At 45.4% G+C, this 22,619-nt stretch overlaps 1 protein-coding gene across 1 annotated transcript in view; it reads left to right on the top strand.

The window, feature by feature from the left end:
• PWWP4 (PWWP domain containing 4) overlaps window positions 1–22,619 on the top strand; it is a 154,094-nt gene that overhangs the window by 26,259 nt on the left and 105,216 nt on the right. The window contains exon 2 of the mRNA XM_059385922.1: window positions 17,046–18,442. Within this exon, the coding sequence (XP_059241905.1) occupies window positions 17,046–18,442 (1,397 nt within the window). The remainder of the gene's footprint in view (window positions 1–17,045; window positions 18,443–22,619) is intronic.

Here is a 22,619-nt window from a genome sequence, read left to right as displayed (position 1 = left end):
GGTTAGGTTTATTCCTAGGTATCTTATGGTTTTGGGTGCAATTGTAAGTTGTTGTTTTTGACGTAAATTTCAAAACAAGTTAATGGGGGAGGTACTATTTTTGACATTTTGGAGGGCACCTAAACGTTATGAAATGACAAACCCATTGAAGAGTTCGTGCAGACCAGACCAGGTGACAAGCACAAGGGGGCTATCCTCGGCAGGGCAGAGATCGGTAGTTCAACAACGATTTTCCGGTTCCAAATTTTCAGGGACATTCTGATGCTCTATGGCTGCCACGAGGAGGGGAATCTGAATTTGTAGGAAGCTGCCACAAGGGGTTTGGGTAATTGATAAAGATAACGTAAGGTAAGTGCTGTGGAGGGTCCTGTACCTACCTAAGCATTCCATCCTTCACCCTTTCATCCTTGCTACCAGAACCTTGACCCCATCGCATAGAGAGGGAAGCACATGGCCCAGTCCAGCTCCTGTCCCAGATGACACCGGTGGCATTCCTAGGAAAGCTTCTTGAACTGGAAAGACGCAGCTGGTTCCCCGCTTTGATCTTTCCCCTTTCTCTTGCCAGCCAGCAATACGGATACAACGTCCGTGTCCTTGGAGACAAAAGCCACAGCTAAGCATAGAGGGACAAGAAGGAAGAAAGATCCTGGCTCCTTGAGCTGTGGTACCAGCGCTGAATGACGTATTCCTACTGTGTGTCACCAGGAATAAAGGTATTTGTCTGAGCCACTATTCAAAATGCAGCAAAATGCAATTCATAATGATAGAGCGGTGCATAACTGAAATTTCTTTTTACCCAACTCGTATCAGGTGCGGTGGACTGTTCACTGTAACAGTTAAGCCCAAACACATTTAATGACTCAAAACTACTTCGTTTATTTCTCCTGTAACACTTCCGGGAAAGTGAGTATGTCCTCCTGGTGGGCATTATCCGTGCACGTCCACAGGGACCCAGGCTGTCAGAAAGTCTGCCACGTTCAACACGTGGCTTCCACGTTTGCCCTGGAGGTGGCCCGCTTTGCAGTTTGCTCAAAGGGGAAAAGAGCAGAGAGGTGCACCAGGTACAAGGTTTCTACGAGTCTGGTCTGGCCGTGGCACACATCATTTCCGCTGACATCCCATTGCCTGGCTCTCAGTCACACAGTCACACCTAACAGCAAGGAAAGCTGGGAAAGGATGCCTAACTGGGGGCCCAGGACTGCAAGATTTTACAGGAGTGCAAGGATTTAGGTGGTGAGCTGGAAGACCCTGAAACCTGTGCCTTTCTAAACTTAATGTAAAACTTGACTGCATTGGGTTTTCTTAAAGGGAAACTCACAAAAATGCTCAAAGCCTGAACTGAAAGTCCAGCAGGAAATTAAACAAGGCCATCCCACTTTATGGACTGTGAGGCAGTGAGCTAATCTCTTGACTTCTCTAAGCCTCGCTGACTTTCTCACTATCTTAAAGGCACAACAATAGTATTTGTCTCATCATATTTGGGGTGAAATTAAGGGAAGTAATGCATAAAAACACTCCAGGGCACTCAATAATATAAGGCAAGCACTCAAGTGTTAGTAACAGTACAATGACATTAATGTTCATAATTAATTCTATTTAATTGTGAGTATGTTATAATAATTATTATTTGGCCATTATTATGGCCACTTCTTTTAGCCACTGGTACACAGTTTCCTGAATATCAAACACTGAATGCAAACTTGTGCCTGCCGTATATTTGAAAGCATAAAAAACAAATATTTTCATCATCAGGATTACATATAACATTTCATTAACAAACGTGGATTCGGGATGGGAAACGTACCGTTTAAGTATACGAATTATTTAGGGTCTGTCAAATGTCTCAAGGGCACTCTTATCCTTTAAGGCAGTATTTCTCCCACAGAAGTCAGAGAGGACGACAGATGTTTGAATAAAAGCAAAAAAAAAAAAAAAAAAAAAAAAAAAAAAACCACTGCGCACAGTTCCGGTTGACCCCTCTCTTCTTTTTTTCCTTCCACTCTCCCTGTTCTCCTTCGGCCTCCATAACTGCATACTCTCCTGCTATCCCCTTTCATTCTGGCAACTTCTTATTACCATTGCTAGGTCCTTCTTTTCTTTTTTGAAGATTTTATTTGTTTGTTTGTTTTATTTTACTTTTATGTATTTTACTTAATTGATTGATTGATTGATTTATAACTTATTTATTTATTTGTCGGTGGCGGGGGGGTTGGTTCACAAGCAGGCAGAGAGGCAGGCAGAGGGAGAGGGAGAAGCAGGCTCCCCGCTGAGCAAGGAGCCTGACAGGGGACTCCATCCTCGGACCCCAAGATCATGACCTGAGCCGAAGGCAGACGCTTCACCGACCGAGCCACCCAGGCGTCCCGCTAGCTCCTTCTTTTCAAATGAGCCTTCACGTGATGGCGTTCCTCAGGACTTGGTTTTACGTGGTTCTTTTCTCAACTTATACCCTTTCCCTAAATGCTTCCATGTATGCCCATGGTTCCAATGGCCATTTACATCTGAGTTTCTCAACCCATACAGGTGCATGGGATCGCCTGTATCAGAATCACGGAAAAGAGAGGGTTAAAAAGTCCAGATTCCTTGGATCTGTCCAAGGCCTGCCCAATCAACTGTGTGGGCGGGCCCTGGGAATCTGCATTTTAAATAAATTCTCCAGGTTGCTCTCAACCCGACTAAAGTTGGAACCACTGTATTTGTCAAGGAGGACCTGACTGTCTTTAACAACGGCAGCTCAACATCTCCATCTGGTGGCTTCCTAACACCACTGTCTTTGTTTTGCAAATGTAGTCCATGGATGTTAGAAAACTATTAAAAACGTGAAAAACCCATACATACATATAATAAAAATAGTATATCAAAATTAAAAAAAAAAACAACAACCTGAAAACAGGAAAGAAATAGGAACAGAGGACATTAGGGGAGTATCTGCTCCATGAATAACCAAGATTGAGTTGTGACATCTTTTGACTTTTTCCAACACCAAACTTGAATTTGTCTGTACTAAACGTTTAAGGGGAATTCAAACGGATGCATCTCAGTTGTCACCCGACTACACAAAAACACAGGTATTGGATGACTCCTATCTGTAGACCATTGCACCATGCATGTTTTGATTTCTTACAGGAGGAGTTCATGAATTTTCAATGTGTCTCTCCAGAGGTTAGTTAATAAAAAAAAAAAGTTCCACTTTCCAAAAACAATTTAATACAATTCTACTGTTAAGTCTTTCTTCTAACTAATAAAGCAATCAATACTCATGGTAGAATAATTTTCACAGAATATAAAACTTACGGAGGAAATGGAATTCATACGTCCTTCTCCTACTGAGACATGCGAGACAGTTTGAAATTGGGGGATGCTCTCCGCTTCCTTCCTTCTCTCTTCCTCTCTCTCCCACTCTTCCCCCTATATTATTTTCCTTTAACACTTCACTTTTTCGTTCCTGCCTTAATTTGCTACTAGCCCTGGGTTGTTTGGGTTTGTTTTGTTGTTTTTTTCCTTCCTGGTTTTAGTCACTCGTTTTACTTCTTTCATCTAAGATTTAGAAGCAAAGCTTCAATATTTTACTCCGTCCAACCCCTCTTTCATACTGACTACTTCAAGTTAGCGGGCTAACGCTTAGCCAGTGAAATATGTTTTGTTTCTAATTCCCTTCCTTATGCTATTCAACATTTCACTGGCTCTTGTAAGCTCACCAGTGTGTTGGGTGAGAGGTGACTGATGATGACCCTCCAGCAGGGGGAGGGCAGGGTTAAGTATCTTCTCTTCAGCAAGTGCCTCCGGGACAATGGTATATCCACACACAAATGAATGAAGTTGGACACTATAGTCACACCACACACAGAACACCTAAATATAAGAGCTAAAATTATAAAACTCCCAGAATAAAATGTCATAGTAAACCTTCATGACCTTGGATCTCTTAAATATTAGACCAAATGCAACAAAAGAAAAAAAATAGGTAAGTTGGACTTCATCAAAATGAAAGTATGTTTGCATTAAAAGACACTATTGAGGGGCACTTGGGTGTCTCAGTCAGTTAGGTGTCTGCCTTCGGCTCAGGTCTTGATCCTGGGGTCCTGGGATGGAGCCCCGCATGGGGCTCCCTGCTCAGCGGGGAGCCTGCATCTCCCTCTCCCACTCCCCCTGTTTCTGTTCCCTCTCTCTCTGTCTCTCTCTCTCTCTCTCTCTCTCTCTCTCTCTCTGTGTCAAATAAATAATAAAACAGAAGGGCTTTTTTTTTTTTTTAAGACAATGTTGAGAGAGAGAGAGAGAAAAGGTATATCCTACAAGATGGGAGAAAACACTGGCAAATCATATGTCTAGGGAGAGTGTAGTAACCAGATTATATAAAGAACCCTTACAACTCCAACCAAATGACAAAGCAAATGATAAAAATGGGAAAGGGATCTGAAAACATAGTTCTCCAAGAAAGATATACACATGGCTATCATGATAGTATGCTCAATATGATTAGTCATTAGGAATTGCAAATCAAAACCTAACAATAGGTATTAACACCCATTAGGATGTCTAACATTAGGGGGAACATAACAAACTGCTCTTGAGAATGTGGGGAAGTTGGAAGACTTATACACTGCTGGTGGGAATTTAAAATGGTACAGCCACCATTAGAAACAGTTTGGGGAGGGGTGCCTGGGTGGCTCAGATGGTTAAGCATCTGCCTTTGGCTCAGGTTTTGATCTTGGGGTCCTGGGATCGAGCCCCGTGGTGGGCTCCCTGTTTGGCGGGGAGCCTGCTTCTCCGTCTCTCCGGAGCTCTCTCATTCTCTCTCTCTCTCTCTCTCTCTGCATCTCCCCCTGCTTGTGCTCATGCTCTCTCTCTTTCTGTCAGATAAATGAAAACTTTTTTAAAAATTTATCTTAATCACCCTGCAGTACATCATTAGTTTTCGATGTAGTGTTCCATGATTCACTGTTTGCATAAAACACCCCGTGCTCCATGCAATCCGTGCCCACCTTAATACTCATCGCCAGGCTCACCCATCGCCCCACCCCCCCTGCCTTCTAAAACCCTCAGTTTCCCAGAGCCCACAGTTTCTCGTGCTTCGTCCCCCACTCCGATTTCTCCCCCTACGTTTCCCCTTCCTTCTTTCAACGTCCTCCGTGCTATTCCTCATGCTCCACAAGTCAGTGAAACCATGTGATAATTGACTTTCCCTGCTTGACTGAGTTCACTCAGCATCATCTCCTCCAGGCCCACCCATGCTGATGCAAAAGTTGGGCGTCCATCCTTTCTGATGGCTGCGTAACATTCCATTGTGTGTATGGACCCCATCTTCTTTATCCATCCGTCTGTTGAAGGGCAAATTGGCTCCTTCCACAGTCTGGCTATTGTGGACATTGCTGCTATGAACAAAATCTTCATTTTATTTATTTATTTATTTTTTTTTTGCTCTAGCTTTTATTTACTTACTTTTTAATTATGTTATGTTAGTCATCACACAGTACGCCATTAGTTTTTGATGTAGTGTTCCAAGATTCAAAATCTTCAAAAGAAAATAAAAATAAAAACAGTTTGGTGGTTCCCCAAAAGCTTAAACATACGATTAGCATATGGTGCAGCAGAGATATCCCCACACCCCCCAGTTTAAAACAGGCATTCAAAAAAACACATGAACACGTATGTTCATAGTAGCACTATTCAAAACAGCCCAAAGTGGAAGCAACCCAGTTTTCTATCAACAGGTGACTGGATAAACATAAGGTGGACTCGCCATACCGCAGAATATTACGCAGACACAAAAGGGAATGTTGCAATGTAGATGAACTTTAAAATGATTATTCTGCGTATGATAAGCTACACACAAAAGGTTACATATTGTGTGATTGCATTCATATGAAATATTCAGAATAAGCCAGCCCATAAAGACAGAACGTAGATTTGTGGTTGCCAGGGGTTGGGGGCCGGGGGGAGGTGAGGAGTGACTGGGTGTTAAGATGGGCGTGAGATGTCCTTTAGAACTTGTGAAAATGTTCTGTTAAGGAGAAAGAGGTGATGGTTTCACAACACTGCAAATTTACTTCATGCCACTGAATGGTATGCTCTAGAATGTTATGTGAATCTCAGTGCAGTAAAGGAATATTTTACTTAAACATAGTGTTTCTTTGACCACTATAATAAAACGTGGAAGTGTTTTGGGAAAAAAAAAAAAAAAAAACAAGACGAAACAAAACCTAAGCAGTCCCATTTTAACGTATTCATTTAAAAATAATACTAAGCCCACATCTTATATCCTGACACTTTACTGAATTCCTGTATAAGTTCTAGCAGTTTTGGAGTGGAGATCTTGCCATTTGCGACAACATGGATGGAACTAGAGCGTATCATGCTTAGTGAAATAAGTCAAGCAGAGAAAGACAAGTATCATATGATCTCCCTGATATGTGGAAGTGGTGATGCAACCTGGGGGCTTAAGTGGGTAGGAGAAGAATCAATGAAACAAGATGGGATTGGGAGGGAGACAAACCATAAAAGTGACTCTTAATCTCTCAAAACAACCTGAGGGTTGCTGGGGGGAGGGGGTTTGGGAGAAGGGGGTGGGGTTATGGACATTGGGGAGGGTATGTGCTTTGGTGAGTGCTGTGAAGTGTGTAAACCTGGCGATTCACAGACCTGTACCCCCGGGGATAAAAATCTATGTTTATAAAAAATAAAAAATTAAAAAAAAATAATACTAAGCCCATGATTGCTTACACGTAAATATGCTTTGGGAAAGAAAATCACATTTTTGAAAACAAACAGAAGTGTTAAAAGTATGGCATTGTTTTACATCATTGCAAATCTATTTAATACCTTCCTGAATAGGAAGGACCTGGATTTTCTTACCTGCCTCTTCACTTCACCTCTTGCAATCTGTTGTTTCAATGGAAAGGCAACCAAGCCATCCAGAGTCACTGATACTGCGTAGGGAGAAGAAGACCTCCCTGGCCCTCCAGAGGGTTCTCAGGGACCGCCCCCAAGGCCTCCCAGAATAACCACTGGGCACTGCCGAAGTCTGCTGTTCCTTCATGAGGATCAGCCCTTGGAGAGCAGAGACACTATGAGCTGATTTGAGAACAACGGAGCCTGGGGAACAGGGACATTAGGGCGCAGCGCAAAGGTCACACAGGCGAGGAGACGCAGACCTGCGACTCAGACCTGCATCGGTCTTTCAGAAAGCATGTCTGATTTGAAAAGATCGACCATGGATGCACCCAACTATTTTCCCTCCCCAAAACCTACACAGGCTACATGGGGGTTGGGGGGAGGGGGTCTCGGTATCTTTCTCCCTCTCCTCTACACTAAGAACCTGGGGAAAGCCTTCATTCAGTTGGCACACGGTTATGTAAAAAGACCAGCTTTGGGGCGCCTGGGTGGCTCAGTGGGTTAAAGCCTCTGCCTTTGGCTCTGGTCATGATCCCAGGGTCCTGGGATCGAGCCCCGCATCGGGCTCTCTGCTCAGCGGGGAGCCTGCTTCCCCGCCTCTCTCTACCTGCTTGTCTGCCTACTTGTGATCTCTGTCAAATAAATAGGTAAAATCTTAAAAAAAAAAAAAAAAAAGTCCCGCTTGCACGTCCGTCTCTCTTGGATCGCATGTAGAATGGGAGGGCTTTGTCTGGCTCCAGAATCTGGGGTCTAGGGCTGTGCTGGGTCTGTCTGGAATCATCATCATCTCATGAGGGGCTGATTTGGGGGCATCACTTGCCAAATCAGCATTCAGTGACCTCATGTCAGTGGCTTGAAGTCGGCCATAATGGGAGTCTTTATATCACAGAAATGGGAAAACCCTGGAAATTGGAATTGTGCTCTCCCCTCCCAAGGGCCCGTCTCCAGCACATCACTGTCCAGGACTGGCCACAGAAGAATTGCCTGGAGCTCATTACCAGGAGGAAGAGCTGCATCACAGGGTGGCTCTGTCCCCTAATGTAAATGACTATGGGAGAGGAAGTGGGTGCTGTGTGCCCTGATGGTAGGAGCCCTGTCTCTGAGCATAGTATTCCTTGTCAGTGTGGTTGCAGCAGATCCCAAATGTGAGAGGTTCATCTCTGTGAACAGATCCCAAATCTGAGCACAGACCCCAAATGTGAGAGGTTCATCTCTGTCTCCCTATCGTCCTAGATCAAAGACATTTGGGGGAGTTGTGTCTCTTCTCAGGAATCACTGGTGTCCTGAAAACCCTGTCAATACACACTTGTCCAACTGTAGACTCAGGGTCATTTGGTCCTGAGCTTCTAGTTTGCCTTTCACTGACAGACATCCAAGTCCTTCATCCTCACACGATTTCTCCTCTTGGGTCATTTTAAATTGGCTGAGAGTCCTTGGATTCCCACCTACACAAATACTCCTGGCCTCGTGTGTCCTGGCAGGTTGAAAGGAGGCCCTTAACAGGACCTGGATTCCAGGTGTGGGTGTGTGTGTGTGTGTGTGTGTGTGTGTGTGTGTGTGTGTGTGTGACGGGAAAACAGAAGCTGTTATCTTTCTACTTTATTTCCTCCATAATCCACTTTCCAAGAACTCCCCTGCCCTCAATACCTTTTCTGAGAACATAGGGTATTGTCTCTAATATTTCATTCATTCATTCACTCACTCACTCATTCATTCGGTTGGTCAGGGTGTAACTGACTGAGAGTGAGATCAGTGCTCTGCATCTGAGGATGTGTTAGTACTTCCTCGTTTCCATAGAAAGCTAACATCAGGGAGAACGTTTTGATGACATTCTGGTTTCCATGACAACTGGGGCAGGCCATTCTTTCCTGGAGGCAGAAACATTTAACAAGGATATTTACAGACTGGAGAGATGGAGTAACTCTTGAAACATCGAGACTAGTCGGTGTCTGCTATCAATGTGAGTCGTGTGTGTGTGTGTGTGTGTGTGTGTGTGTGTGTTGCCAGCGTGTGGTCTTTAAGACACACGCTGTCTTTGGACATTAAGAGCTCTAATCCCTCCTGTTTTGTAAGAGAGGATGTCAGCTCTTCTTGTGGGGGGCTAAGGGGATTGAATAACCTGTCACACCCCAGTCCCATTTTGCTATCCTGAGGTGACAGCATTGCACAAGGGCATGGTTACCTCAGTTCTTGAAAACAGAGATCCCCAAATATTTCTCATTGTGTGCCTCTGCTTAACAATTGTCCCATGAACCTTTAAGGACATAAGTTTACTCATTGACACCTACTTACAGTAAAGTTACTATGTGTACGATATGAGAGAGAACATCAGGAGTCAGCAAACGAGGGAGATGGGTAGGATTGGAAAAATCTAATGTTACTTTGCGTAACCTTGGGGATAATACTGGGCTCACCCCGAGTAGCTGACACACACACAAACTGAGAAACATCCCTAAAAGACAAGGTCTGAGCCCAAGCTCTGAGGTCTCCTCCTCAGAGGTCATGGCTTCTCAGAACCATCATACCATCCCTTGGTTTCTCCAGAACTACAAGTGCCCACACTTCCTATCATGGCGCTCTTGTCTCACTGTTGCTTTTTGGTTTTGGTTTTGGTTTTCTTTCTCTTTTGGTCTCCAAATAATTCTGTCAAGCTCTCTCTAATTAAAACAATAAGGGAATATCACCTATTAGTCATGTTTGTTTTTCCCTCTTTGCTCTTAAGGCAGTTCTTTTCCCTTTGGTTTCTAGAAGTTTTACTATGATGAGCCGAGACCTGTTTGTGTGTGTTTTTTCGTGTGTGTGTGTGTGTGTGTGTGTGTGTGTACGCGTGCACGTGCACGCCTGACGGGGGGAGTGGGAAGGGAGAAAATGTGTTATGTTCGCAGGTTGGCACATCAGTATACCACCCGATAGTTTTTCTTTGTTTTGGAGCACTGTTGGCTATTGTTCCTTCATACATTCAGCAACACTTCTCTCTTCTTGGACTGCAATACAATATCTCTTATGTGGTTAAATATATACATTTTAATAATGGATATTTCCTCCCATCCAAGTACTAGCCAGGCCCGACCCTGCTTAAATAATGGGTATTTCCTTTGATCAATATAAAATATACCTCAAAGGCATTTCAAGTCTATTCTCACGGCTTTCTCTGCAGTGGTATGGTACCGTTTTGCTTGCCTCCTTTTTTGTTCACTTACATCCCGTATTTGATTTCGTATCTCCTTAGAATCTTTGTAAAGCAAGGTGTTGGTGCCCAGGTATACATAAATTTGTCCTCCCTGTAATATCTTAAAACATTTGAAAAACGATGATGTATACCCTCACTCACCACACGCTCCCATCCTTTTACTTCTTCTCTTTTCGGTGAAACAATGCCATGACATTTCTGTTTACCATTCTAGACTTTTCTCTTGCATTTACATGTCTTTTGTCTCCTAAGATGAAGTATATATTGTTGTTCTCCGTGTGAATGTGTGCTTTACATAAAGGATATTATTGGTACTTAATTGGCCTCTAGTTAGTCGTTTGTTTTTTTGGTTTTGGGGTTTTTTTGTTTGTTGGTTGGTTGGTTTTTGAGTTTTGGTATGTGGGGGGGTTTGTTTTGTTTTGGTTTTGTTTTGGTTTTGTTTTGGTCTGAATTTTTTCTCCTGAGTCAGTACGTGAAGGTCTGCATCAGTCTTTGTGTTGGAGACATAACACACCCTTGTTGGCTTAGATTATAGGATTGTTAGTCTTTCCCCTTGGGTAGCAAGCACCTGGCACACATCCAATGTTGTCGTGACAAGCTACAGTGCAATGACTTCTCTTGTGAACGAGGGCACCTTTTTCTTCTTGCGCACGACAGAGGGAAATCGGTACGTTCTGAAATACGCACCTTGTCCACTCACCTGGATATGAGTAGCTATGGAGGTCTCACCTGCAGGAAAGAGGGGGATGTCCGTGATATTTTTCAACCCCAATGCCGCGCGTGATTTCATTAGTGTTATGGATGGTGGCGGAGGTCTCCCCGTGGCCGGTAATAGGAGCTGGAGGGGTAACAGAGCACGTTTGGAAGAAAGTTGGCCTACTTGATAGGAGAAACCACCTGAGTCTGCGAAAGGCAAGGGAGGGAAGCCCCCCCCCCCCTCACTCTAGTCTTAAAACAAGGCCCTGGGGGAAACCTTGACTTTTGTATAGTTCTTTGCTCAAGCACTCCTGCTTCTCCTTCTCTGAGTAGATGGCTCTTGGTGGTGTGTGCCTGCAGGCGTAGCTGCTGCGGTTCCTCCTTCCTTAAGGAAAAATTGGGAGGCAGAGCTTGGCAATTTGAAGGTGTATGTGTATTTAGTGTTGTAGCTGATCATTTGTAGGTAAGAAGCAAGCCTAACTGTTTCACTTCTTAGAGAAAACTGAGGCCAGGTCATGATTTTCCAGCCTGTAATATTTGCCATTTAAGTGTTTGTACAAAAATAGCCCAGATTTCCAAGCAGGCATGACCTCTGTGAATTTACGCAACTAGTGAACAACATAAGGGAAAGGTTTGAAGACATCAAATCCCATTCCGTTATTCTACAAATGGAACTCAAACCCGATGAATGCTTAAAAACTTTCACATGTGGGGCACCTGAGTGGCCCAGTGCGTTAGGCCTCTGCCTTTGGCCCAGGTCATGATCTCAGGGCCCTGGGATCGAGCCCCACATCAGGCTCTCTGCTCGGCGGGGGAGCCTGCTTCCCACCCCACCGCCCTCGGTCTGCCTCTCTGCCTACTTGTGATCTCTGTCAAATAGGTAAATAAAAATATTTTTTAAAAAATCTGAGGGGTTTGAAGGGGCGGGGGGTGGGAGGTTGGGGGAGCCAGGTGGTGGGTACCACGGAGGGCACGGATTACATGGAGCGCGGGGTGTGGTGCATAAACAATGAATTCTGTTACACTGAAAATAAATAAATAAATAAAACCCCCAAAACAACTTTCACATGTGAAAGTTCATGCTGAATTCATCTGGCACTGGAAAGGCGCAAAAATAGGCAAGAACGTATTTTCGTTTATAACTGAAATTACACAAGATGTGCCTTTATAATAAAAAGGGGCAACTGCCAGCATTTTTCTTTTTACATTCTTTTTTTTTTTTTTTAATTTTTTATTTTTTATAAACATATATTTTTATCCCCAGGGGTACAGGTCTGTGAATCACCAGGTGTTAATGGATATACATGTTTGGGGGACAGTTCAAAATCACAAAACCTAGCTCCCTGTCCAGTGGGGAGTCTGCTTCTCCCTCTGTCTCTCTTCCCCTCCCCTGCCCCGATTTGTGCACGCTCGCTCTCTCTCTCTCTCTCTCTCTCTCTGTCTCTCAAATAAATAAATAATTTTTTTTTTTTTAAGGGAAAGAAAGTCCAAGGGGTGCCTGGGTGGCTCAGCCGGCTGAGCATCCCACTCTTCATTTTGGCTCAGGTCGTGATATCAGAGTCGTGAGACTGAGCCCTGCGTCGGGCTCCACACTAGGCATGGAGCCTGCTTGAGATTCTCTCTCTCCCTCTCCTGATGCCCCTCCTCCCCCCGCCCCAACAACAACAACCAAAGTCCGGTAAATAAGTAGTCATTGTAGGGAAGGAATGAGTGGGTGTTGGGGTAAAGGTGAGAGAAGGCCTGCCTCTGGGGAGTGGGGTGGTTTGGGAATTATATCGAGGAAAGTGCCCTTATTTTGAGACAAGACCTTCAGAGGATTGTATTCTTCTTTCCTTGGAAGTGATTATATAGCCCTTACTGGGGAAAGGAGTTGAAGAATAAAGCTTCCAACAAAGTTCTTCCAGAGCTCATGGCTGTTGATTGGAAAAAATAAATACCCATTGCCATCAAGTTCTCTTCATTCCTTAACCAAAGGGCAAATGGACTAGAACACAAGTTTACCGGGACTTAAATGCCGTAGCCGGTCCGTCTGAGGGTTCTATTTCTTGATGGTCCGGAATGGACTGTGAAGTTATAGATTGTGGAGGAGCTGTTTGTACCATTTCCCTTCCAGGTTCTTTTTTAAATATTTCATTTATTTATTTGAGAAAGAAAGAGACAGACAGACAGACAGAGAGGAGAGAGAAAGAGCGAGTGGGCAAGCGGGGGTGAGGGGAGGGAGGGGGAGGGGCAGAGAGAGGGGGAAAAGCGGACTCCCCGCTGAGCAGGGAGCCCGGAGATGCAGGACTCAATCCCAGGACCCCGAGATCATGACCCGAGCCAAAGGCAGAGACTTAACTGACTGAGCCACCCAGGCGTCCCTCCCCTTCTGTTTTATTCTATTTATTTTTACTGGGCAGGCATGTTTGATATGGTTGTAAACTAAAATTCTGGACACATTTTCATACCCAAGCCCTCTGAGGATTGGGGGGTTACTTTAGTGTCATTCCAAGGTTCTGTTTTTAATACATTGTTCCTGGTGTGCGAAAGAGGATCAAGATTTACATATCATTGTCTCTATCTATCTGTCATCTGTCTTTCTATACACCCACCTGTACACATCTTTGGGGGGAAAGAAGAGAGCTGTGCTCCTGTTAGTACGAAAGATAAAAGGGAAATCATTTGCAACATTGTGTACCAACCCTTAATGGGAGTTATCTGGGCAGTGGGCCAAAGCATATGGTGAGGAGGCCATGTAGGATTTAATATTTTCCTTTAACACCCTTCCCTTCCGCTTGCCTCTCTGAAGGGTGCATTGCTTTGGTCATCGGAGAATGAACTGCCATTGACATTTTGGTTGTCTGCTGAAAGTTACTCCATTACATTCAACATTCCTAGTTGAACAGATAGATGTACACAAATGAGAATAGGAGAGGATATTCAAATAGGCGGTATGGTTTTTAAAGCCCTTTTTAATATCTTACAGAAAATATGTATAAACAGAATAAAAAATGATGGGAGTCTCTGGACCCATATAGTTGCAGTTGGCATTCCTCCTAGGTGATCAGATTACTGCTGCTTAACATTTTCCCCACTTTATAATTTTAAACAACAGTTTAGATAATTCCATGTGTATTTTCAAAATAAGGAACTGAAAGGAGCTAAAAATAACATCTGCTCCGGAAGCAGAAACATTTGCATGCGTGTGTAGAGCAGAAAGCATGGATTATATGCATCAACATCAGGCATCTTGGGCCTCTAACGTCATTACTCTGAGTGCGTGCGTGTGTGTGCGTGTGTGTGTGTGTGTGTGTGTGTGTGTGTGTGTGTGGTGTGTCTTGGGGACGGGTAGCTATCTGATTGGAGATGAGGTGACTCAGGCACTCCTGTATGAGGGGCTGGCAGGTCCTGCTGCAGGGAGACTGCAGTTGGCTGAGTCACCTGTTTTTCTTTCTCCCTTTTGTTCTGTGTCCTCACATGACACCTGTGTTCTGAGAGCCGGCACACTGAGTTCTCTAAAGCAGAGGACACAATACCTGCGTGATCATACACTCTGGCAAGAAAAGGTTTGTGCGGGCTATCCCCAAAGTAGGTATAGTTAGTCGCCATACATTTCTTGTTATATCTATGAGTATGTGTGAACCAAAGTTGTGCACTCATGCATTTATTAGGGAAAGAATATTTTGTACTATGAAACATATCATTTGAAACTGATAATGGACGAGCTCAAATCTGTGCGTTATAATACCCATTTGAACAGTGTATATACAGAGAAGTAGGACCCATTAACAGGGTATTTCTTGGGGGGCGGGGAGAGGGATTGAGAGAACAACTGCATTTTCTGCCTTACACACATCTAAATGTTTGAAATGTATTTGAATAAAGTTTTTAAAATGTCAGAAGAAACCGCATTGTAAAGAGATTCACAAAAACCATGCAAAAAATCAGCATTCACATGAAACAGTGATCAAATGTGCGCTTGAGGGAAGAAAGGTAGTCAGTCCTAGGCAATATGTGCAGGCATGTGTACACGGACGCATAGGAAACGTGTGACAGGCCCATATGCCATCACACTGACAGGAAGCATCTATCATGTATGGCCTCCGGTAAATATCTCCCCACCCGTTTTGTGTTCTCTACAAACCCATTCAATGTTACTTGAGAAACACCCAAGACACGCTTACATTATAGACCCCATTTTTGTTACACACACACACACACACATCACACACACACACACACACACACACACACACACACACACACACACCGGCTGCTCCTATTAAATCAATGCTTCCAAGGCAGACAAAAAGGCTATCATGAAAGCAGTAGTTCCCACGGTTCTGAAATAGGAGGACTGGCCTAAACTAAGTAGCTTAACGTCGAAATACTTTGGAAACGCACAAGAAGGAAGCAAATAGACGTGTCCACATTATAAATGAGATTTAACTAATTTTTTTTTCTGTTTCAGAATGGCCTGCATTCCAGAGTTGGGGAAGGGAAAATGATGAACCCGTCCCCACTTTGTTGGCTTAATTCCCCATCTGCTTTTCTGATTTTCTAGATTAACGTTAGAGGTATATGTTAGGTCCTGGGCATCTACAGTTGATGTCATTCGATCCCTGGAAGGACAGTGCACTTCAGAAGCACAGAACAGAGTCAAGGGTCTGCCGGACAAGCAGTTGGAGTGTGTGCATCAAGAGCTGCAGCTCACAGAACCTCGCCTCCCCCCGATCCACGTGGTGTCCTGTAAGACATTCCTCTTTTACTAAACACTTCATTTGCAATCGTTTCGTGTTGACATTTGGAGTGTGGTTTATTTTGCTCCTCGCCCTACAGTCACTTTCTTACCCCAAATGGTGCCGGGGGCAGGGGACCAGCCTTTTCAACCACCACAGAGAAATGAAAATGTGCACGGCGCAGCCGATGGCCCACGCCTGCAGCAGTCCTGACGAAGGACGGTACCAGTAACCCCCAGGATGACCTTCGTGAGCCTCTGGATTCTAAGCTCAGGCTCCTGAACACGATATTGTGCTGACATTCAGTGTCTGTAGGCTGGAGATCACCTCTGGCTTCCTTGGGTGCACCGGGTGGCATTAGCACCCACCAGGGAAAGGAAAACCGAAGCATCCCCCCAGGATGAGCCCCAGGGAGCACAGAAGGCGCAGGATGTCCAGTAACACAGAGGAGATCTGGGAAGTGACACCCACCTCCCCATACAGACGCTCTTGAATACGCCGTAGTAACAAGCAGGGCAAGAAGTTGGGTTTGGACGGTTATAAAACGCCTCTGGTATCTTCTGTATTTTTCCGCCCGATAGCTGCCATGGGTTTACCCCCGGTCGGAGACACGCTCTTTCTATTTCTTTGTTTGCGCTCTTATCGGTTCTCATTGACCATCGTTCTTCTACTTTCACAGAAGGAATTTGCTTCCTAATACTTTTCTTCTTTTCCTTTCCCACATTCCAGTATTCTCCAGCATAGTCCCTTGAAAGCACAAGTTCCCGGGACCCTGGGAGATTCCGGTGAACACGGACGGGCCACACAAGCTGGGAGCCCTTTGCGGTCCTAAGGCCGGAAGGGTGTGGTGAAGAACGCTGTTTTAGGGAAGACCTGCCGTGCCTGTGGGTGTGATGGCCAGACCTCTCGACCTCTCTTAATTACCTCTTGAGAGGAATCTCAAATCATAATGGATGCTGAGTACGTCCTATGCAATTGGAAAGGCCACGTTTGGCCCGCAAAGGTTTTGTCCAGAGCTAGGACCTCACCAAGACATAAGAGGAAAGGGGCACTTTTTCTCGAAGTCGAAATACTCTCAGTAGACGAAAAAATTAAAGTGAAAACCGCAGACACAAAGATCCTAAATGAGTCTCAGATTGAATACGTTGCCTCCTTGCTGATAGCCGAGCCGAAGGCCAGTGTCCCACCAGGACAGGAAGTGCCCTACAGAAACGCTCTTGCAGTGGCCCTAGAGATTCTGAATGAGAGAGCGAATTTGGGTCCAGCAAGAGCATCAGATGATCCAGAGACCACAAAGGGGACCACAAAAGCGTCCCAAAGGGGACCACAAAAGCGATCTCGTAGAAAGTTCCGGAAGCCCAAAGGGAGCTTACTGAGGCGTCTTAGGAGAAGCAAAACACTCAGATCGCTGCTGGTATGCTCACAGGCTGAGGACGCCCCAGGCGGTGGCCAACCACAGGCACACAGAACCGTCACGCCTATTCCCAGGAAAACGCGAGCGGAGCCCTCACAAAGCTCCAGCGTGTACCCAAACTTCCCATCACGTGCAGAAGAAGATTATGAGAAAGAGGGCAAGGGAAAGAGGCACACCTTGAGAGTCAGGGCCTTGCATCGCCCCGTCAAGGAGGAGGGTACAGGTGCTAAAGACGGAGGCACCCTTCGATCTCCGCCACCAGGCTTCAACCTCACTGTACCCAAGGCTCTGAAAGAAGAGGCCCATGACACCTACCCAAAGACGCTGGCCGTCTCCTCCGAAGGCTCTGCCCTCTCCGGGAATGTTGAGGACCATGGAGAGGGTCCCCGGAAGCCAGGCTTGGAAGGTGCGGCGGCACCCTCCAGTGCCCCTCCTCCGAGGCTGCGTTATTCACTCCGTCTGGCAAATAAAAAAAGGAAGCTGCAGGTACTAGAGTTGGAGAAAGGGCTGCAAGGACTTCAGCCTTCAGTCAACTCGAAGGCCATTAACCCCACCACTGCTATTAGAAAGGATGTCGGCAAGGAAATGGGGCAACCGATAAGCATGGCTTTTCCACAAGAGCCTTGTCCCATTGAAGGAGGAATGATGGTCTGGTTTAAATTTCAAAATCACCCATTTTGGCCAGCAGTGGTAAAGAGTGTCAGCCAAACAGAGCAGACCGCAAGGGTGCTTTTGATTGAGGCAAACATGCCCTGCGAAACGAGTGGCATTCAAGTTCCTCTTCGAAGACTAAAACATCTGGACTGTAAGGAGAAGGAAAAACTCATGAAGAGAGCCGGGAAAGTGTACGAGCACAGTGTGAACTGGTGTTTCTCCCTGATTTCCCACTACAGAGAAGGGCTCGGTCGTGGGTCTTTTGCGGGCTCTTTCCTGGACTATTACGCCGCTGATATCAGTTACCCAATTAGGAAAGCCATCAAGGATGGGGACGTGGAGATCGATTTCCCAAAGGTGAATTATGCCGACCTGGAAGATTCTGAGGAGGAGGCCTCCCTGGGTGGGAGGAGGCCCCACAAGAAAATTCTCCCGGACCGGATGAGGGCTGCTCGGGACCGAGCCAACCAGAAGCTCGTGGACTTCATTGTGAAAAGAAAGGGAGCCGATCACCACCTCCTGGACATCGTCAAAGGCAGGAAACAGTCCAGGTGGCTGGCATCATTTCTGAATTCAAGCCGGTACGTGATCTGCATTGAAACATACCTGGAGGATGAAGACCAGTTGGATGTCGTGGTAAGACATTTACAAGAAATCTACAAACAGATAGACAAGAAAACGCTGACTCTGGCAAGAGATGACAAGGTGAGTTTTGTTCTGGAAGTTCTTCTGCCAGAAGCAATCATTTGTTCAATTGCCGCACTTGATGGATTAGGTTACGAGGAGGCAGAACAAAAGTACCTAAAGGGGCCACCGGTGCATTACCGGGAAAAAGAGCTATTTGATAAAAATATTGTAAAGGGAATGAGAAAGAGAGCGGCAACCAGGGGCAAAGCCAAATAACTCTTCTTGTGCCCACACTTTAGCAGGGAGACCTCTCACTGCCCTGTCTGTATGAAATGTGTGACCCTTCCATCCCGTACGGCATGTAAATTACATCCTGTAAATTTGCGGCCCTGGGAACATGCTGCATTCCTTTTGCATCCATCTCTAGCACCTGTGGGTAGCACGGCCGTCATCATGTCTGGTTCCCAAACGCTTCACAAACTAACTTGTTAATTAGTTTGTTAACCTGTTCATTTGTTTTTAGTTTGTAAGCTTAACTAATTTGTTAAGTGCTGCAAACAGTTGTACTTCCCGCTACTTGCTTGGACGTGTAATTATCCAGATGTTTTCATAACGTTGCTTTTGACAGTACTTTGTGCTTTCATATAGGGGGCACATTCTTTTACTACGTGACAGACCCCTGGTGTCAGACATCGAGCCACGATCGTTTTTAAAAATCTCAGATAGGTGTTTACAGAAACATCACATGGATTTCTCATTCTTTCTGCAAGGCCTCAGTATAAATGATCTGATCGCTTTCTCAAGGTAATTCCTAAATTTGATCTGCCATGCTCATCTGTTTGGAAAAATAGCCCTGAGGGGCGAAGCCCACAGCAGAGCTGTTTTGTTTTCTATATATTGCCACTACCTTCAAATGGTTCTTGGAAAGGCAGTCTGGAATCCAAAGTTAATGGGTCATCTGCCCACAGTCCACGTGTGGATGAACGAAATCTCAACGTGCAGGAAACCTTTGGTCAGCCTGTGCAAGATTGTTGACTCGACGCTTCCCTCAGATTCCGCTTAGGGAAGTAGCTCTTGTTCGATGGCTAAAGGGTTTCCTAAAAACAGGCTCCTGGCTGTCTTCCTAACTGACCGGATGCTTTACACGTGGTGTTTTACCCCCATGTGGAAGACAACGAGAGTGATCATACACAAAGCTTAGCTATTTGAGCCAGGCTCACTGCTAGGAGCCCATCTAAGTGGCACACATTGTAGGGAAGCATGCGCTTTGTTCCGGACCTGTGTCCCCTAAAACACAGTCATTGTCTCAAACCAAGCAAGCCTTCTCTTCTGACTTATTTGCTGACGAGCCCTGACAGGTTCCAGCGGTCATAAAGGCAGCCTGGTAAGTCCCACTAGGCTGCTTGAGCAATACAGATGGACAAGGATATGGGAGCTCCGGAACGGGCAACGGGAAATCCTCCATGAGGCTAAACATGGCTGTTGTCAGAATACAACGAAACATCTCTAACTACAAGATGAATTCTGAAGTCCACGAATTGTTATCCTAACTTGAAACAACATTTTTTTTTTGGGGGGGGGGGGCCGGGGAATGTCACAAAAGCTAGTTTACTTTAAAAACTTGGTGTGAAAGAAAACACTAAAGGTTTAACACGAACCTGAGTGCATTTTTATTCTTAGAGGGAATCAACTGTCCCTCGCAGGCCCACGTTATGTATTCATATGGCCACGTGATTTGTCTGTGTGTGTGTGTGTGTGTGTGTGTGTGTGTGTGAAATTTGCAAGAGTTCGCTGTTTTGATTCACAATAAAACCATTGTATCTTTTACCTTGATCTTCTGCTCCATTGTACTTTAGATTGTACAACTACATAGCTGGTATCTCTAAATATATATCCGTAATGTATGTACACACACATACATCCGTGTGTGTGTGCGCGCACGCGCGCACGATTTTGGAATCTCAGTGATTTAGTCCTCCTATTTTAAAGTCCGTTATGAATTTTCTTCTCACCCTCAGTAAATACCCACTTTCATGCTTGTTTTTATAATTTTAGAAGAGGGCCTACCAAACTGTATAAGCTTCAGGCCCATCAGAACCTTCCTTGGACTCTGCCCGAGAGACACCAACGACTCCTGAGGCATTCTGCCTGGGCTGATCCACATGACATCCTCACGGTCCTGAAAAGTACTTGGAAACTCATCATCTCCATGCTGTACGTGGACCTCGTACACTGGAACAACACACTTTATTTCTCCTATAAACATCGTGTCTCTCTGAATCAAATATATCACTCAACTTCAGCCTTCTCATATAGCCATATCTGGCTCTACATTCTAATATTTCCTTCACTACCTCATCCATCCATCCACCCATCCCTCCCTCCATAGCACTGTGAGTCAGTGGAGCAAGTAAGATGTGGTTTAAGGCTCTGATCTGAGGATGAATTTCAGGTGCCATAGAAAGATGGCAACCTTGGGACCCAGGTGGGTCCATCATTTCCAAGATGACTGTGATGCTCTGCCTCATGTTCTTAATGAGAAATATTTATCGACATAATGGATTGATGGCCTAGATGTGAAACCAGAACTCCTGATTTTCCCATACTTGGGAGATTGCGGGTATCTCTTTGTTTGGGGTGAAGGGAGAGCAGATGGTCCCTCCTGGGGTGTCACTTATGCCTGACGCATTCACTGAAGAGGGCAGACATGTCTAGGACATGCATCTCTTCTCCACTTGAACCAGGATCACATTTGGGGTGTGCAGCTGGATTTGGGGGGTTGGCTGTGTAGATGCTGAGAAACCTTCCAGCCTGAGCAGTGGTTAAGGTGGCTCTAAGATGGCCCTAAACTGGTTCTCTATTGTGTGTGTGGTGTGTGTGTGTGTGTGTGTGTGTGTGTGTGTGTGTGGTGTGTGTGGTGTGTGTGTGTGTGTGTGTGTGTGTGTGTGTCTGATGGGCTAGCCCAACCTGTCACCCACCCTAACCTACTGGATTAAGGAGATCTCCACTCCTCCAGTCATAAGGCAGATGGTAGAAGATCCGGCCCTGACCCTAATTGTTGGCTGGCAGAGCCGCATGGAGATGGCATGCACAGGATTTACGGGGGTCTCCATATTTACGTATGGTTCTGACAAAGAAAAAGTGGAACCCCGAGATACACTAAGATGACGAGCATGAGAACACTGAATACCCAGAATCCCCTGAAACCTCACCTGGGCATTAGCAGCCCCTAACTCTTGCTACTAGAGAAGCTTCCTTGTTCCTGGAGACCCTGCAAAGACCTCGTTTAGGGCAGTCACCTAAACAGATGTCGCTTCTCTTATTCAACATTAATCTCTGCTAACTTCCATTACTCTCGGGCTACTAACAAGGGCAGGTAAGACTAGGTAAGAATACAGCACAAGAGCAAAAATACAGTTTTGTTCGGATGGGAAGTGCCTTGCATTCAGAAGGAACTGTAGGACCTGGCCCATGCGTACTTGCAGGAAGTGAGAGAATACATATGCCAATGGATTTTGAGAATGTTGGACCCGCAAGACAGGGAACAGAATATAAGTCAGTATCGGGAGAACTTACTAATGTGGGAGCACAGAGCTGTGACTGGGCGGGGCAGGGGGGGGGTGATGTCCTTAAAGGGGCCAACCCAGCAGCCTGATGTGCATATCGTACAAGCGTGGGCAACAACAGTCTATAGTAAATGACATGGAAGTGCTGGAACTTCCTAGGCAGAGAAAATTGAGGAATTGGTGAGAAGGTCCAGGGGAGTAGGTTTTTAGACAGGATTCATAATGTGAGATCAGACGTCCTCCCTCCAGCCACTGTTTCTTTGGAGGGTGGGGAAATCACTCCTCAAATAAGGAAGGTGCTGGTGAAGCGGCCCTGACATCTTTGAAGAGCTCAGTGCTGACTCTCCTCTGCAAACCACGGTTGGAAGCAAGCGATGCTGGCGTGGAACCGGCAATCAATGGAGATGACGGGATTCTCAAAAGGCAGGGTCCCAATGGTGGCACAGAACTACCGCGGCAAGGAGGGCATCACTTCCATACTGGACAGCAAGGCCAGAACCTGTGGGCATACAGATAGTATAGATAGTAGGTAGTAATGTTCTAGGGTCTAGATGTATGGACAGCTGGCTGGGGTACTACTTGATTCTCACAAGGAAAACAAAACAAAACAAGAGCTGGCAAGCAGAAAACTGATGCTAGCAACCTTAGCTGCAGTGGAAAACTGTAGTCCCCCACCAAGTGTCCAGGTCTAAGTGAGCCCATGGGCCCAGAGCCCTTTGATTAAGGTGGAGGTCAGAAAAGCCCAGCCAAACCTTTCCCAAAAACCCGTGTCTGTTTACCAAAGTGAATGTGCACTGTGGTAAGGAGGATACCTGCATTTGAGAAATATATATATATATATATATATATATATATATATATAT

This window comes from Mustela nigripes, chromosome X, assembly GCF_022355385.1.
Source record: "Mustela nigripes isolate SB6536 chromosome X, MUSNIG.SB6536, whole genome shotgun sequence".
Taxonomy (NCBI): domain Eukaryota; kingdom Metazoa; phylum Chordata; class Mammalia; order Carnivora; family Mustelidae; genus Mustela; species Mustela nigripes.
The sequence above is the reverse complement of the archived record's forward strand: the minus strand, read 5'-3'. Positions and strand labels throughout refer to the sequence as shown.